The sequence below is a fragment of the Hyalella azteca genome, unplaced genomic scaffold (genome assembly GCF_000764305.2).
Source record: "Hyalella azteca isolate HAZT.00-mixed unplaced genomic scaffold, Hazt_2.0.2 contig16599, whole genome shotgun sequence".
Classification (NCBI taxonomy): domain Eukaryota; kingdom Metazoa; phylum Arthropoda; class Malacostraca; order Amphipoda; family Hyalellidae; genus Hyalella; species Hyalella azteca.
This window is the reverse complement of record NW_025946415.1, coordinates 208,671-227,648: the sequence shown is the minus strand read 5'-3', so window position 1 is coordinate 227,648 and position 18,978 is coordinate 208,671. Positions and strand designations below refer to the sequence as shown.

Here is an 18,978-nt window from a genome sequence, read left to right as displayed (position 1 = left end):
CAAGAAAAGTTAAGAGATCGTAAGTTCATCAGCCAATCATTGACGGCCTTTCAAGCAAAATCCACCAATCATAGACAAGAAAATAGAGCGTAAGTACTTACGTTCGCATAGCGAGTTTCGAAAGTATGGCTCCAGGCCTCGAGCACTCCATACGCCTGGCTACCGCCCTACTCCACCTCTCATACGCGCTTTTATGGGACGGTTGACGATTTGGCGGAGCACTTCAGGTGTGGTCCCAAAATCGACTCTCTGAAAGCCCTGAATATACTTCAAAAGCACCAGCTGTCCGAGGTACTGGAAATAGTTTTCCACTTGTTTCCTGGCCTTCGGCCAATTCAATTAAGACACTCCAGAGAAAAAGCCCATTATCTATAATCGATACTTATTGTTGGCCTCGCCATCCATATGGGAATTGAAATTTGTTGCTCATAATAATTCATTAATACTGTGTTCGTCTAATCATATCTCTCGCGATCTTTACTGGGAAACTGGCAATGTCCGAGTAGGCGAGGAGATCGTGGACTGTCGGCTGAGTACTGGATCGGTCGCTCCAGTCCCAGTCAATCGCCAATGTGGGCAACGATTTCGATTAGTGTGGGTAACTGCATAACGCGGAAGATCCGACCACTCGAAGATTTGGAAGTCGAATTTCCCTAAATAATCTATGCAGGTGCATGGCGAACTATCGACTGTGGGTTTATCGTTGCAGAACGAAGTATCTGAGTGTGGGCAGCTTTTCTGAGCAAACCGAAAAATTCATGCGCAAACATGTCGGTAGGCTATTCAATCTAATATAATAATGAATCGGAAATTGATATGCATTTTAATTTATGATTACCCAGTAAAAATTGTGTTCAAAATTGTGTTCAATCTAGTTCAAGTGATAGAATGCGCTATTTCGGGTCCATTTCTGATGCCAGTTACGATTATTATACCACGTAATTATTTTAATACTTTGAAATACCTAAGTATTTTACTAGCTTTCCCAGTTTGAACGCTTCCGCAAAGAGGAACGTTTAATCCTCAATTTTACCTTACCTTAATAATGTTCAGGAGATATCGATTAGTATGCCTGAACATTTTTTCTAACGTGAGTGTGCAGAAAACGTTTTTTACATGCAGCTTATTAAATGCTATGGGAAACAGTAACTCTGAACATGAGGCAGGGAAACATATGAGAGGCAGGGAAACTGTAATGCTGGCTTCACATCTTGCGGAGTAAGAAAGGTGATGACGCAATACCGTTTTTTGGTACAGTTCACATTTGCGGCAATGCAGCATGGTCAGCGGACCCTTAGGATAACAGCATGTGTAAGAAGTGATAGTAGGGGCTAAAAATCATTGGAGAACGACGTATTGACCGTTAACTATGTGGAGTAGCAGTTTGCAAGCTGAAGCAGTGTTGGTTTAACGTTTGTGCGGTGAGATGGGTCAATTGACGGGAGCGCTGCCGTAGCCCAAAAATTTGACTCTTAAATCAGCCCAAGAGCCAATGCCAACCCTCCACATGCAATAGAAATAGTCAGCCTAACACCTATGCAGCTGTTCTTACTTGCCTCATCTCGCCACACCAGCTTGAAACAAGCAATGCCTCAGCCCACAAGCTGATACTCCAAACGGATTACGCCCAATAGCTCCTACACCAATGATTTAAGCCCATACCATCACTTCTTACAAATGCCATAAGCCACAGGGTCCGCAGACCACACCAGACTGCCGTAAATGGGAACGGCCCCGCACCGGACTGTCGCATCACCTTACCCACTTCGCAGGCGTTTGCCCAGCCCTGACGCTCACCAGCATCTTCTTCCTCCGCACTTACCCCCTTCTCTCCACCTTTCCGCGAAAGGGTTAGGTTAGGTTGAAATTCTTCCGCAAGCTGGTACCGAAAGGAGGGGGAGCAGGTGGGAAGCGGGAGAGGTAGCAGTGTACTGATAGCACTGTGGCGCAGGGAGTTCTTTATCGAAAGTGGGGAAGGGGCTAGACTGCATGGAATAGAAATATTTTGGGGTTTAGCGTGTGGGTTACGACCATTGTTTAGGTGGCTTGCAGCTCATTGGCTCGCTGGTTTACATCCATGAAGGGGTTTGGTCCCTGTGGCTTTCAGCAAGTAATCATGTTGGCTAATTTGCTCTGCAGCATGCTTGCGCATGGGGTGAAGTATGAAAATTATACTGGTATTGGGCAATGCTGGGCTATTTCAGTCGTCCCATTTGAGCGCTAATTTGCTGGTATATGCTGACATGATCATGATATTTTAAGTGCTCGTGTCCATATACTTCAGGTTTTGATTTCTAATTCATCGAGAAAGCTGGATCCACGTGTGGAAATGCCAGTTCACCCAAGTTCAACTGCATGGTTGGGTTTAGTCATCACTAGTTAAGCAGTCACCATGTCGCTGCAAGAGAAATGCGTACATGGATTGAAATCCTAGTCTCAAGTCCGTAAGTAATCAAGTTACTGCTTCTTTGTAATTACATGCTGGTTTTTCGTTGCATTATTGGGTTTGGAACCAGAGTGAAATCGAAGTACTGTGAATTGGTTGATTTTCGAAGAATTTAATATTATTAGAGCATAAGTTTCCAAACATTCCATTGAACATGACAATGTTAGGAAGCTCATGAGTTCCTACTGGAATTTCGACGATAGCATTTGATCTATTCTTCTTCACAACCAACCACTGTAGGAAGAATTTTACAGACTCTTGCAAATCAGTTCGATAGACCAATTGGTAGGACAGCGGGCTGAATGTGTTAAAATGTTTCGCACAGGCATAATGTGTGATAATATTGAGCGGTATTGAATAGTGGACAATATTGATCGTTGAGTGCTATTGCATTTGGAGAATGATGATCGTTAAGTGCTATTGCATATTGAAGAATGTTTGGTTTTGGGAAATGTGTGAGAAAGCTGACTGCTGGAGAATATTGAAAATTGTTTTGCTCGGGCAATGTGCGAGGGTCTTGTAATTCTGCAAGATATGGGGCATTTTTAACGCATTTCTTCATATTTGACCGTGTCTGTCCCGAACGTATCAGGTATCAAATACGCGCGCCCCACGATCGCCCCAAGCTCGACAGGTATTTCACAAGATTCTGTTTCGGCGCCTATTTCGCTCCTGCAACCGTAACCTAAAGCGGACATAGAGCCGCTAATTTATACCGCTAGGCGAGCTTGGGGTGCCCTTGAGCCAGCGGCTGACAGGCATCAAAACTTTGATAGGGTAGTTACTTTCTTCTCCGAAATTTGATCTAAGACTTATCTATTAACAGTTTTATGCCATCACGCATGATCAAACTTTTCGGTGTTCAATAATATAACCAAATTAAAAATAAATTGGTCCTATGTTGAAGAAATGAAAACTATTTAACTGATCACATTACATGAGCTAAAGGACGCAGAGAAGAAAGCATTCAACCTGAACAAAAAACAAAACGTTCTTCATATATGAATGATTAGATAACTTCAATATTCAGAATTATGTCTTATTTGTATTTTAGCCTGTAATCCTCTGCGTTGAAGGTTTTCTATGATCCATCTTCTCAGAAGCCGGTTGTGTCTACGCGTTGGTGTATTTACTCCATCTCCATCTGTATTTGCTACCTTAAGTCTTGTGTCGTCCACGTACTGGATTTGCAATGCCAAGTTCTACGTCGTCCTCATATATGGTACGACAAGTTTTACAGCATTATCTTTTTAGCGCATTTTCTCATTTATGGTAAAAATGCACTATTGTGCTCGCCATGTCCGTCCGTCTATCCGTCTGTCTATCCGTCCGTGACCTCACGTTTTCGTCGATGAGAAAATGCGCGCTTGTCACTCACCGCAGTGAGTACTGAGCTATATTTCTTTAGCTTCGGCGGGTTCTACACGCGTCGTCCTCATTTTTTGTTAAGCTAAGTTCTTAGACGTTCTTTTCTACTACGCCAAGTTCTATGTCTTCATCAACTTTTGTGGCAAGTTCTACGTCATCATATTTTTAGGAAAGTTCTTTGTCGTCATCATCTTTTGTGACAAGTTCTACGCTGTTTTCTTCTTTCGAGGCAAGTTATACGTTAAAATCATCTTTTGTGATGGCAAGTTCTACGTCGGTTTCATCTTTTCTGGCAAGTTCTAGGTTGTTTACATCTTTCGCGGCAAGCTTTACGTTGATATCATCTTTTGTGTTAGCAAGTTCTATGTCGTCATCTTCTTCTGCGGCAAGTTCTACGCTGTTTTCATTTTTTGCAGCAAGTTTTACGTCTTTTTTATTTTTTGCGGCAAGTTCTGCGTCGACCTTGTCTTTATCTGCTATAACTTCCGTAACTTCATCTGCCTCCTCTTCCCCTGCAGACCGCGGGTCGTAGGAGGTGCAGCTGGGGAAGAAGCAACACGGCTGACCTCTGTCAAAAACACAGAAGCAAATAAAGGGCTATACTTGGACATTATCCCGAACACTAAAACCATGTAATAATAACAGTATATTTTAAGCAATCATATAGGACCAAGATAATGAGTTGCATGAAAACCAGTTAAGTTTAAACTCCGCGCCTGTAAAACCTGACTTACGAGCCAAGTTGTTCACTCTCACTGAGAGTCTGCGTTAAGGGGCAACCCGTTGTCTCCGGTAGGAATAACATGGAGAAGGCTGATATCGCTGCCAGAACCCCAAACATGAGCAGTGGAATAGTGGGGTTTGATTTTCCCTGTAAGCATATGCGATATACCAAAAAAATTTGAGTGAAGCTACTTTAATTGTTTCATTAAAAATATTAATATCATACAGAAATTAATAATATACTATTAAAGATATTGCCATTTCTGAAGTCAGTTTGGCTTCCTAACATATTAAATTGCAATGCACTCGCAGGTTATATATTATTTAATTTGATTGATGATATATGATTATAATATTGGTTTTATTGAAAACCAGAAGGTACTTCTTATTGACAATTATCTTATAGTTTTTCTCTATTCGACAATTTAGCCTTATGATAGGAATTGAAACTTCAAATATAAGGTTTCCAAGGGACATTTATATTTCAATTTACGACGTTTCGAATGCAACAAATTTATCATCGAGAGAGGGAAGAATGTTGCAACACATGAATTTGAAATTGTGAAATTTCGTTAGTACAAACCTAGGGTATTATGGAGATAGATTGAAATCAAAGCTTGAATTATGATAAAAGTTTCATCGTCCTTACAAATCTGGCAGTTGCAAATTCATGACCGGAGACTCATTCTTAATGATGAAGAGCATCAGCTTTTGCCTGTCTTGTGGCGTCTGGGTATATCGTGACGATGCTGGTGTAGGTCTACGACGTCGTGCGAGTGAGGGTCTCATTTGCAGCCTCTCTCATGTGGTTCTTCAATTCTCCGTTCTGAAGGTGGCAAGCTAGGCGTCGGCTCATAGACGTGCTGGTCAAACCGATGTAACTTACATCTACAACGGGCGAAGTCTACAACCCTATTTGTGGCATGAATATTTATAAATAACATTGATTTCTTGTAACGGTCCCGACTTTTTGCATGAATTATTTTTCATTATTAGAGTCTTAAGATTCGTGTTTTTATATTAAATCAGGAGATTGATTCGGTCGGTTGCGGTTGTGCTTCTATTGATGTTCAGCACAATTAATTTGAGGACTCGTTCGTCTGTCTTTAGCCTCTAGTGATCTGGTTTTGGTAATAAACTGCAATAATACTTCCGTTGGTTGGTGGTTCATTCACTTCATTGTCCGTTTGTTTTTTAAGTACTCGATAGTTTGCAATTTTGGTGTCAATAGTATTATGCGCATAACCGTTGTTTACTATAATTCGCTGGAGATCAGCATTGAGAAAAATTAGACCACTGTCTCGAGACACTTAAGTGTTTCAAGGCCTCTCCGAGCGATCGTGCCCAAAGCGAATTGGGAGAGGCCTTTTTGGGATCATCTCAAAGGTGAGATTCCGAGACACTTTGGTGTTTCGAACGAACGTAATAACACAAAAAAATCTATAGAGAATGAGACATTTTTTTCAGAATCTCTGCAATATCCTTATCCAGTTTCCAGCGCCTGATGAAATTACTTTAACATATTCTACTCCTCCGGTCGATCCCATTCTATTTTATGGCCGCCTCCCTACCAAAATTATGAAAACTATATATCACCGCCTCTATCCGATTTCGTCGAATTATGATCGAATTAAAATTATGAAAACTATATATCACCGTCTCTATCCGATTTCAACGCTTTCCTCCTTCACAGCTGAATTAGTCACAAATTCATTCATTTATACACATATATATTACACAATTTATTTCGGTATGTACTACCATCATGAAACTACATTTTTTGCTCTCACCTCTATCGAACTCTCGTTGGAGAAACTGTGAGTCGCCCGCCGAGATTCGAACCTCTGTCACGACTGCAACCAAACGCTTGCGAGCAGGCACCTTAGTTCATTCAGCTACGGAGACGGCAACTACATAGTGTGGCAGTGTTTTTTTTGTTGTTGCGCGCGGTACTACCAGATAAATCTTCGATTTTATGATCAACTTCTAGTGTGATTGAGTGGTATGGACGTCGCTCGTTTACATTACTATTGACAAAAGAACAGCAGTGATTTGAAACAATTAACCGAATTTAGTTGGGCCAATTAACCGAATGCAGTGTAGACTCGTGGCAGTGGCTCCACACAACCATCTCCTATGACAGCATTCGCGGCACTGTCTACGCGACGCTAGCCGCACAAATATAAGCGCGTCGAAGCTCGAAACACGTATCATTTACTGAAACACTTAAGTGTCTCGAGACAGTGGTCAAATTTCTCTCAGTGCAATGTGGAGTTCAGTTCTCAAAGCACTAGCGGATGTACAGGTTTCAAGAGTTCTATGTATTAAGGCACGAATAGTGCTAGTTTTGTATCGCTGTGGACTTTCGCTTACTTCGTTCAGTACTTTTCCAGGAGTTTACCGAAAACATAGACGTCGGAAAATTAAAGACATCTAAATTTCAAACTATGAAGCAAGGAAAGACCAAGCGGGCGGTGATGGTGTTGCAGTAACTGATAAACAGGAACGTTTTCACCGGAAACCTTGTTGTCTATTAGTATACAGTTCAGCCTCTTCCATATACTGGACAAACTTCCTGGTCACTACCTTCTCAACAACTTTGACCGCTTGTGAGGTCAAGGTCTGTAACTTTGAGATCTGTCCCTCGGGCCTATAAATGTGTATTAATTCATATGCAAGATGTAGACAAGGCTCTAAACCCACCCTTAATGATATTATGGGGTAACAACTCCGAATAAAATGCATAAAACCGATTGTAGTATGGAAATACCGACAATTAATGCTCATTACAATACGGCTCTTTATACATATCCCATCATGTTTACATATGACCGGGTTTATTTATACATGTTTATCATGATAGTTTCATTATATGAGCATCTTATTACAACTAGCAGCCTTATTTATATATAGACATATTATTTTTGACCCTATATTTTTATTTACCTCTAATCCTCTCCTGGAGGAACCGTCCGACCGCCGCAAGATTCCAACCCGAGATCGCCTCAGACCGAGCGACGCCTTAACCAACTTGATCACGGTAGCTCGCATGCATTAAGAAATTAAAACAAGGTATTCTACCTAGTTTTATATATAGTGACTTGATAAGTTAATGAAAATGTGCTAATGCGCCTACATTTTTTAGATATCATTTATTTCTGTTATTCTTTAGAGACGGAACAATATAAAACTTGAGGAAAGTTTAAAATCACCATCATCTTCCATCGCCACATGCTGGTCGCGTGCTAGCGCAGGGCTGCATAACTGGTTGCATGAAGAACTGATCGATGTTGTACGAAGTGTTGGCGTTCAATCATTCCTAGCACTTCCAGGAATGCTTTTGGTACGTACTTTAAATACTTATAATACTTAAATATTTTATAATAAGTAATTATTTACAATGTAATACCTAAAAATATTTCAGTTGGTTTAAGTAGAATTGTTATGTAACTTATATTGTTAAAAGCAAGTCTATGATATCATAGGCTCCAAGTTAATCTTTTGGCACACCTACGCGCATTATTCGAAGTAATGTATAAGTTTGAATTAGCTGTCGATGATCTTTTACTTGTCTCACCAATAACACAGACTGTAATCGAACGGCTCTATGTTTCATATCCAATGACTTCAAAACCGCCTCTGTATCTCCTGCAATATAAACACCAACGATGAAAACTATAAAGCCTGTGAATCTCATACGTTTGTTTATTCACTATTGCATGATATAATCAACATGTTATATTATCACTATTATAACGTTAATATTTCGGCCAGACAGAAAGTCATCATGTGTTAAATTACAACTTGTTGGCAAATTCTGCGTTCATGTTTATGTCCTGCGATGACATCATCCGCCGAGTGGCTACAAAAAACCGCGTACAAACATTTTTTTGGACTGGTACGAATATTTTTGGACTGGTTCTATTAGTTTCGTTCAGCCATTTATACACGTAGCTGTCTACGCTCAACGCGCAGTTTTTTCAGTACAGTATCGTCATGAGATGCCCAGACTCCACAAGACTGGCGATAGCTGATGCTCGCATCGTCAAGCATGAGTCTCCAAATAAAGTTTGCAAACTGCCGGATTTGTAAGGACGTCTAAAAGGTTCTCGTAATTCAAGCTTTGATTTCAATCTAGATCCATAAGTCCCTATGTTGGTGCTAACATCATTTCAAATTCAACTATTGCAAAACTTTTTCTCCGCTTGATAATGAAAGTAGTGGTAGGTTATTCATAAGTAAGTAGTCATAATGAAAGTAGTCATTCGAAATGTTGTAAATTATAATTAAATGTCCCTTGGAAACTGGATGTTTTTTTCCGATTCCTATCAAAAGCCTAATACGCCGAATGGAGGAAACAATAAGAAAATTGTCAAAAAGAAGTAGTCTCTGGTCGACAATGAAACCGGCATTAAAGAAGAACTTCTGATCAACTACACTAATGATTATAATAGTGTTTAGATATTCTACATTATTATTTTAGGTATAGAACCTATTGTTACCATAATATTCTGTTTATTATTTTGCATTATTCTTTCAGATACAATACCAGCAGGTCGACCAGAGGAGCTATGACACCGGCGGCCCCAGCGACCATGGTACAGCAGCCGAGCCCTGTGCTGCGGTGCGACGTAGGGAACACCTCGCTGGCGTACACGTACAGCGCGCTGTACGCTGCAGCTGCTCCGAACTTACCTATGAGGCTCAGCACCACGATGGCGGTGGACGCCTCTGCAGTAATGGGGGGGGGTAGGTTAAGCTCAATTCCTTCATTCCAATTCGTTCCTCCAAAATGAAGAAGCAGCACGCGGAATGTTGATTAACTGCATAGTAAAACTGGAAAGCTGTAAACGCTCCAGGTGGAAAGTGTCCTGGAGTAAAGAAAAATCCTCATTTATTTACCACCAGACCTAGTTAGCTTTAAGTCCACTGTGTCACTGAGGGCTGGTCTTAGACGCTGAGTCGACTGCTTATACAGTTTATGTGTCACGAGTGCAGGAGCTCTGTGGACGGAAGTACTAAGTTTATGAAAGGGTTCGGCACTTTAGTAAGTCTCTAAAGTCTCTACTCCGACCTGACGGTCGAAGTCTGACGGTCGTATACCAGTCTTTACCTCTTTAATTACACTGTAATGTATCCGCACCGTATCAATATTAGTTTTAGAAAAAAAGTGTCTCTTATCAACCCTCACATAGTCATCGATTACTTGTCCTCAAGTTAAACCCATGTACCATCTATAGATATATATTGCCTCCTGACAAATTGCCGGCCAAACATAGGATTTCACTCGACAAAAGGTTTTAGCAGAATGCATAAACTGTAAACTTCCATGAATGCTGATCGAGGCTGATCAATATGATTAAAGTTATCACTATAACAACCTTACAGTAGAGCATCGAAAATACGAGTTCAGGTGATATTTTTTGAAGTATAAACCGACAGTTTGACAGCGGATCATTACCCTATTTTCAAGCAAGTTTTATCTTTTAACCCTTTCTTTACTGAGAAATGTACTTCCTACCTTGCAGGTATAATTCCACATTAACATCAGTTAAGCCTTCATTGGTAACTGATTCTTTTCACCAGCAGGCAGGAATCCTCACGGGTTTAATTCCTTCTTAACTTACTATATGCCTTAATACAACATCATTGTTCATCTCACCGGCAGGCAGGAAGGCAGTAATGAAGCAGCCAGCCCCGGCTATTAGAACCGACGCCAATAGACACACTTTGTGACCAAGTCTGGTAAAGATAGAAACGAAAAAATTAAAAGATCGATTAAGAAATAAATTTGAGTATTCAATCATAACATATTGGAGATTTGTTTAAAATTACAATATCTTATTTGTAAACCTATCTTCAGAATGACAATTTCAATAGATATTAGCTGCAATACGGTGAGGTCGGAGAGTATCAAGATAGTGTGCAAAATGAATTTTGTGGCCCATCAGCAAAAATGAAGGAAAAATAATACCTGCAGCGACCGAGCAGACGTGTAGAGGTTTATTAAGCAATATGTGGTAACAATTTTCACGTTTAGCTAACTATTGTATATTGATCAATAGGTTTTGCATTACAAAAACCTATAGTTAAATAAAGTCTCTGAATAGAAAATAAATTACAAGTCACCTGTCGAAAAAAATTGCAATTAGAAGAGTTGCAGGTATTTCGATGAGCATCGTGGCGATAAAATTGACGAAAATATTTCCCTCGAGGTTGCCAACGTTCTGGGAGACGCCGTAGTAGACCATCGACGTCGTGAACCTGAATTCATAACTCATTGCTTTCTTTAAATTCAATGTTCCTAAATTATGCAATTCACCGTTTCCCGACGTCCGTATGCATCACTGAATTTACTCGCTTTCATGTCTAATCGGTAACAATAATGGTTTTCAAGAAAAGTGGCTCAACTTTATCTGTCATTTAAATCAAAATACAAAATGTAACTTATGTCTATGACTTCTTATATTGTACGGAATGTCAGTCAATAATAAGTTACCGTTATAAACAATTAGAATGAAGTGATGGGAAGAAATAAAAAAAAATGCTATTCTACTAGGTATAGTTTATGAACGTCGAATCCCTCAGTTCATGCACGGGGTGTTTTGTTAGGCTATGAGTGGTATTATATTTTTATGATTTATTTTCAATGACTCAATTTTTATTTCAGGTTCATATTATATATGTAATACATAACAACCAACTTACCAGGTGTAGAAAAGGATCAACGAGCGCGTCCTCATATTAGGCGTTTTCAGTAAATTCAAGACGTTTCTGCTTTCTTGTTTAGCGTCATCAGGTGACATATTGGTCCTCTCTTGCTGCATTGAAACGGTCAATCGTCATGTCATGAGTCATACGAAAGTAAAGCAAATGTTGCCATCTCATCTACAGAATTAATAATTGATTATGTCAACAATATAAGATCAAAGCAAAATGATATTCCAGTCGTATACGCGCTAGTTAATAACTAGTGTACTAGTGAACACAAGGCCGTGAAATGTTTTAGATTATTGAGCGCATCTGGGTAAAGGCTGTTAGTAGTATAGTGAGCCTATCACAACAGTTTGTCTAATCAGCTTAAGGGGAGCGTCTGGTCAAAAATCAAAGATTTTGGCTTCTCCGGTTTTTATGCTCATCTTAAAGCTGACATTCTGACGAATCCAACGGTACAAAAATCATCTCTGTACGTGAATCATCTCATGAATCACTCTGTATTTTCGAATATTTTTAATGGGCTAATCAAACTTCATTAGCCCTTTGGAATGAATGAAGGAATTACTTTTGTAAACCGAAGAGTAAATACATTATAGGAAGAGTGAATTTATAATCTCTTGTTTTTCAATTATTTCATTTTGCACATTAGATCTCATTTTTATTAACCAAGAATATAGATACATTTGATAAATTTATAAACTTAGTATAATATTTGTCTTTTCTACTACTTCTGCTACTTCATTCATGTTGTCATCTTCCCGTGTTTCAACACAATCAATATATGCCTTTAATTCAACTTGAATTCCTGCTAATGAGGATACTTTATCATCAGGATTTCAAATTATTCATTTGTTTTCACAATTTTGATCTTACTTCAGTCATTTCCCGAGTTATTTTCATACCAAGATTTTCCAATTCTGTTTTACTTCAATCATTTCTTGCTACTTTTTCTCAAGACCTGTCATTTCCTGAGTTGCTTTTCCATGAAATGTTTCTACTATTAATTTTACTGTAGGCAATTCTTTTTCGTGAAAGTTGATATGCACCATGACGCCATCCCTCTCTACGCCTATTTTTTATTAGTAATTTCTGAATGCTTTCTACGACCTCCTCATCAACATAAGCCTTGCATGCTGCATCTCTATCCTCAATAGGACAAGAGATATTTTCAAGTCTCCGATTATTCAGAACAAAATTTTTTCAGCGTCAGGGTACTGAAAGCCAATACCTGGAGGACCTCTTATATGTGATATGGGTTTACTGTTCATTCCCGTTCCAAATATATTCACATAAGTCTTTTTAATAGAGTAAAACTTCTAAAGCCTACAGACTTTCCCGAACTCGTGGAGCATTCATATGCCAACTATATTCTATGAATCTCCTCATCAGCTTTAATAATTCAGTCTCAATTTTCTATAATAAGCAATTCCAATTTTTTTACTTATCATCGACTTTTACCTGTAAACTATTTATCTTTTCCTCAAATTGTTTCATTGTTTTATCCTCAATATCCATTTCTATATTTTTAACTTTGTCATCGAGCGCTAGCTGCAAACTGAGGATTTTTTCATCAATTTGTTTGATTAGCTTTTCTTCAACATACAATTCCAAATTCTTGACTTTGCCATGGAATGCTGACTGCAAACTGTAAATTTTCTCGTCAAATTGTTATATTAGTTTTCCTTCAGAAGAATCGATCATGGACTCTAAAATTTTATTTTTATTTTAAAGTGCAGACTCTGAAAATTGCAAACCTAAATCAGTATTAGACCTTCAACTCGTAAGTCGTCTCTCAGAGTTCTAATAATTGAAGGCGGAAAGTTCATTTCGATGAGTTTCGATTGAAGCTTTTAGGGACTCTGAGGGAAATACTTCAATTGATTCTTCCTCACCATCTTTGCAAGTTGATGAAAGATTCAAATCATTAGCATAGATATTAATACTCACCATTTTATAAAAATGAAATAAAAAAGTTTTAATACCCATTCTTATAAAGATCTAATAGGATGGAATTAAATCTCTCATATTCCAGTCTTTTTGAAATTTCTAAACATAAATGTTCACAAATTACATTACCCACTTTATATATTTTATATACTGACCAAAAAATGTTGTATTTATCCATGTACGTATTAAATTCGTTAATACATGTCAAACCATACCTATCAAAGTAATAACATGTATCATTTTACTTATACCAACAATTCCAATGCGTTCCAGTCCCCTCTTCCATGTCCAGATTGAAAATTCCTAGCTACGTTTTCAAAGGTGACCTAGGCAGTGCATCCATCATGAAAATATCTCTGACTCTAGGAACTTTCAATACTCTCAAATAATGTTTCAAATCATGTTGTGTTAATGGTCTAATAGGTATTATTTTTATGGTGGATCAAAGTAGAGACCTTCCACACAAGTTTTTATTTTCGGTGAAGATTTCATTTCTCGCTGGGATTAATCTTAAGCCAGATCCATTTTTAGCTTCCATTGCTTCATTATGTCGTTTCATTTCTGCTATAAGTTTATCATCAGCTTTCTTTTTATTGACTGCACTAGTTATTGCAGAAGCCCTTCCTGCGAGAGACCCATCAGCGCCTTGAGCTCTAGAACAGTAGGAATTGAAAAGATAAAACCTCCGTATTTGATTCTTTTGCTGATTCAAAAAAAGTTTTAGTTTTCTTACAAATCTAGCAACATCCGCTCTGATATTTTACTATTTTTCGTCATAACATACTGAGCACGTTCGGTATCAGTCTTTTTTGACATTTTACGCAATAAATAATTTTATCAAGATATAAACCCGGAATGAATTTCCACATTTTTAGTAATTTATTATTATTTTCTCATCATCAGACTGTAATTGAATTATTCTATCTGAAAGAATCAGAGCATAAGCATGTGTATTATCAGGAATGTTACTATTGAATTTAGCTTTAATCTTCATATCAATAAGACTGTTCTTAAGACGTTCATTTTGCCGACGACATCAAATACGAAAATTGGATGTAAAACCTATAATCTCTGTATGCAGCCGCACAATTTGTCTGTGATGCATAATCTATCATTATTTTGACTCATTCAGTTTTTTTGCACCCTAGTGCCTGGGCCACAGAAGGAGTAGGTATGCTTATCATTGAAACCGTTGGAAACTTGCACAAATTGAATGTTGAAGGAAAATTTTAAATGCATTTCTGGCAGTGGCAATTTCCTTAACATCGTGTTATAAATGCCACTTCTGGTTTTTTCATTACGAAGAAATTATTACAGCTGCTTTAAATATTCACTATTATTGGTTGAACGTAGCTCATGTTAGTTTATTAATTTTATTTTATTGTAAACTATAATTTTTATTAGATTATTTTATTTTTTAACTTCAACTCCATTTCTAATGTTCTCCATCGTTTTACCAAATACAGAATTATTCATTAATTTGAAGAAATCTTTATCAAAATCTGATTTCGCTTCTTGTTGCTTTTTTGTGTTCAGAGCTATTTATAGCTTCATGCATGGACTTTAATCGAATTCAATATTCTAGGAATTTTCTCCAGCTTCAATCCAAGTTTCTCATACAGTTTTAAATTACTGTAATTGATTACATATTTTTCACTCTTACCAAGATGAGGTGCTAAATTATGAACATTCCCTATTTGAATATTTTCAGGAGTTAGTGAAAAAAATTGTTCTTTCAATTCCACATGCTCTGATAAATTTTTTGATAATGTATCCAACGGTGATGACATGAATCAGAAGGTGTCTAAGAATCTTAAATCTCTTGTAATATCTCGCTCCCTTCCGGTTTTTTATCTAAATATGTCCCGACTTTGATGATCTATGGGAAACTTATGTATTTGTGTATCTGTTTCTGGTATAGCATTTATTTTTTCCAGACTCTCCACCTAGTTCTTTATAAGCAGATGTGAATCATAATTGGATAAGTTATGCAAAAACACTGGAATAAAATTATGAATTTTAATTTTAAAATTACAATTGTGATGCGCTGGACCTCTGTAATCTCCCGTTTGGTGGTTGTGATCTCTAACCTTATAATTTTCTTTATGAAACTCTTCATGACAAACATAGCAAACTGTGGCATTTCTGTGTACGTGATATTTTTCATTTGATAAGAACATCTTTTTTGTAAATTGCTTTAGTAATTCATACACACGTTTTATTTCTGCTTCTAGATATTTTTAACCTTTCTCGGACGAATCTCTTTTTTGGGCTTATTGACTTGAATCTATACCTACCAAAGTCGACTCAAAATTACAAAGGGATGCTTGGCAGTCTATTGAAAGGCTTTAAATTCTAGTTTCTTATTACTATAAACATATTTGACGGGTGTGTGAACAGAGCAATCATCTTTATGTTTTTCAAGTAGGTCTTCAGATGTACAGACAGAAATGTATTTAGATGTATTGAAATGTATTAGAAATTTATATGTATTTACAGATGTATTTAGTTCTATGACTCGCCTTGATATAAATGGACTTAAAAAATGATATAAATGGACTTAAAGACCTCATCAAGATAGAATGAATTCCATTCTCATTTGTTATTAATAATAATGAAAATGAATCTTTATTTTTAGTTTTAGTTATTCGAAGTGGGCATAGCTCCAAACAATAATTCAAGCTATAATTCAATATAATTAATATTATTAATCCTTTCAAATGTATTTTACGGTGTCAAATGTAATGTCTGGCGTCTCATTGTAATCATTATAACTATATTATATGATTAGATCTTATGTTATTGGGACGTTTTTAAGGCATGGGACCCCTTACAAACCTGATAGAGATTGATGGAAAAGTACTGAACGTGATCCTGGAAGACATCGCGTGATACATCACGCGATCAAGACCTAAGTTGTGGGCGGAAACCTTCACCCCGCAGTAGTTGATAAGCGCTTCGCGATGTAATGGGTCGGTTGAGTTCTCCGACTTTATTGTCGCCGCCATAGCTTACACCTCTGTAACAACTCTCATGTATAACCACCCTTTATATCAGGATTTGTTATCTAGACAGATGTGTCTTACTTATCCTTCACGACCTTAGTCACGTAACTCGATCCTCAGGTAGAGCTTAATAAATGAGCTCTGTGATGAGCTCAATATAGCTTATAGTGCAGAGCTTAATAAATGAGCTTAGAGCTTAATAAATGAGCACAATGTCTTTAAATTTCATAGGGAATTTGATATCTTCGAAATCAAACTCTTCTGATTTCTTCTTAAATATTTTCGTTATTCTGTACAGATGCAACGTGCGACCGACCACTTAAAAACACATGTTATCTTGGTTTTTAATGTTTATTTACTTCTATTTTGAATGTCTTAATTTTTCTGGCAATTCAATATAGCTAGAACCTCTTAGAGGTTTGTATTCAACAATTTTGATTGTGAAGTTTAGCAATTTGCTTTATATTCATACAGAGGAGTTGTTCATATATTCTTCGATTCCATGTATCAGGTTACCATACAGTCCTTTAATTGTACTTGAATTTGTGTGAATCCTTGAAAGTTTTATAAAACTGTTTGAATTGAAACAAGCGGCATCATAGATTTTCTCGCTGCCTAATTTGAATATATAAAACTCGACTTGCAAATTCAGCTGCGATTTAATATTATCGAATTTTGACTGCTTGATTACCTGAATAACTTCAGATGTTGTATTCTTTAGCAATAACTTCGGATCGATCGTTCTTATATCACGATAAATATGTTCTGAGCATTGATCATTAACAACCTTCTTAATATCACCTCGCATGCATTCAAATTTATTTTCAAAACGTACAACTGAATTTTATGTGCTCCTGTATCATAAATTTCTAAATTACAAGGATTACAATATAAGGAAAAACTGGCTAATATGCTAACATTTAGACGTTTTCTATGGATGTTTGTTTGTTCATGCCTTTTTAAGTTTTGAACTTCACGCACAATTGCTAATGAATCTGTGTGTATACTGAAATTTTTTTCAAAATCAATGTAGAGCTAGCTGCATGCGGCGGCGTGCGCAGTCAATGATGCATTGACAGGATCGGGAATCCCGTAGATGTTAACCTTGATGTAAACCGTTTTGCATCTCACCTGCTTACGTTGGTAATGAATTGATTGGTATCACAAGCAATTTATATGAGTTTGATAGCACATACGAAGGTTTTAATGGGTGTGAAACTGTCGTTGCAGAGAAGTGAACGGTTGTAATACTGCGCGAAATGAGTGATTCATAGCTGACAATCCAGTTTATTAATGAGCAGTATCGAAAGAAAACTGAAGAGCAGAGAAAGAAAAGCAGTATCGAAAGCAGTATTAATGAGCAGTATCGAAATGCAGTTCTGAATTAAGTAGGGTAACTATGCTTAACTGAGGTGCTGTTCAATCTAGTGGAGTAAGCTGGTTAAATCTGTTATTAGAAGCTGTTCTGCTTTCCCAATACATGTCCCAGGTTTTTAATAACGAATCGTTTATCAAATTTACTAACGACAGAGATTTGAAAATATTGCGAGTGCATGGTCGACCATTGGTAAATGATCGTTTACAAAACTTAGATGGCCAAGATTCGGGGTAAAATTGTAGGTGCTCAAATTTTTGATGGCAGAGATTCTAAATAAAATTGTTGTAAATGATCAGGTTTTATCGGGGGATAATTGGTTAATTTTGTTGGCTAATATTCAATATTCGGGGGTAAGATTTTGGGTAAATGATCGGTAACCTGTTAAGCTGTTTAGACAAACTGTTGTGATAGGCTCACTATCTATACTACTGCTGTCCTCCGTATAAAGCGATTAGGCGTCAACAAATGAAGTATTTTTCAAGATCAGAATCATTATTACCAGGTAGATGATTTCAAAATTGGAAGTTTTGTTGAACCTGGCCATTTTTCGCACGATGATCTCAGCTTCCTGCTCACGCCCTTGAGTGATCAGCCAACGCGCGCTCTCCGGCGCTATCCTGCGGTAGTGAGAATCGCTACAATCCAGTTTAAATTGTTTACTTAATCTAAACACTCGGAAAAATAAGGTGACTGTCTTAATATAGATGCACATTTGCTCTCGTGTGGGTCAACCAGTCTGGTCCGGAGAAGTGTCGTATCAGTGTTTCGCGCGCGCTCTGCTCGTTTTGGGTGTAAGAAAGTATGACATTATTTGTTGAAATGACGTATTGTTGAGTGTATGTTCATAAATGCGAACTTTATTTCAAATCAGATGAGTAAATGTACACATCTAATAAAGAGTAGGTTGAACGCTTACAATACAAATTAAGAGCACGACGGTATAGCAAATTCAAACCTTAAGGCATCTCTTAAAGTGAAACAACGGGAAAGAACGAACTGGCTAGCAAAAAATTGATGCTTGAAGTCATATTGAGCCCTTCTGGATGTATTATGTACCTGCAGGGTTACGGCGAAAAAAGTGCTGCTTGATTGTGGTCCTCCACGGTATCAAACGGGATCAATATATAATGTCTCACCAGTAGCCAGAGCTGGGCAGCGCTACTTGGAAATGTAGCGGCGCTACCGCTACCGCTACATGCTCTAATTGTAGCGGGCGCTACCGCTACCGCTACACCCACTAGATTGCAACGGGCGCTACCGCTACCGCTACAGTAAAATGTAGCGCGCTACATTAGCCGCTACAATGGCCAAAATTATTGGAAATCTCTAAATATTTATTGTTCTGCTATTGGGATTTACTCATTAACATTTAATGATAATAAAACATTTTTAAA

General features: G+C 37.7%; 1 protein-coding gene across 1 annotated transcript in view; it reads right to left on the bottom strand.

Moving 5' to 3' along the window:
• Nucleotides 1-4,048: 4,048 nt before the first annotated feature.
• LOC108666418 (organic cation transporter protein-like) overlaps nucleotides 4,049-18,978 on the bottom strand; it is a 17,345-nt gene continuing 2,415 nt past the window's right edge. The window contains exons 3-8 of the mRNA XM_018153295.2: nucleotides 18,084-18,201; nucleotides 11,246-11,358; nucleotides 10,667-10,801; nucleotides 10,200-10,279; nucleotides 9,082-9,268; nucleotides 4,049-4,355 (exon numbers count right to left, since the gene is read on the bottom strand). Coding sequence (XP_018008784.2) covers nucleotides 4,049-4,355; nucleotides 9,082-9,268; nucleotides 10,200-10,279; nucleotides 10,667-10,801; nucleotides 11,246-11,358; nucleotides 18,084-18,201 — 940 coding nt within the window. The remainder of the gene's footprint in view (nucleotides 4,356-9,081; nucleotides 9,269-10,199; nucleotides 10,280-10,666; nucleotides 10,802-11,245; nucleotides 11,359-18,083; nucleotides 18,202-18,978) is intronic.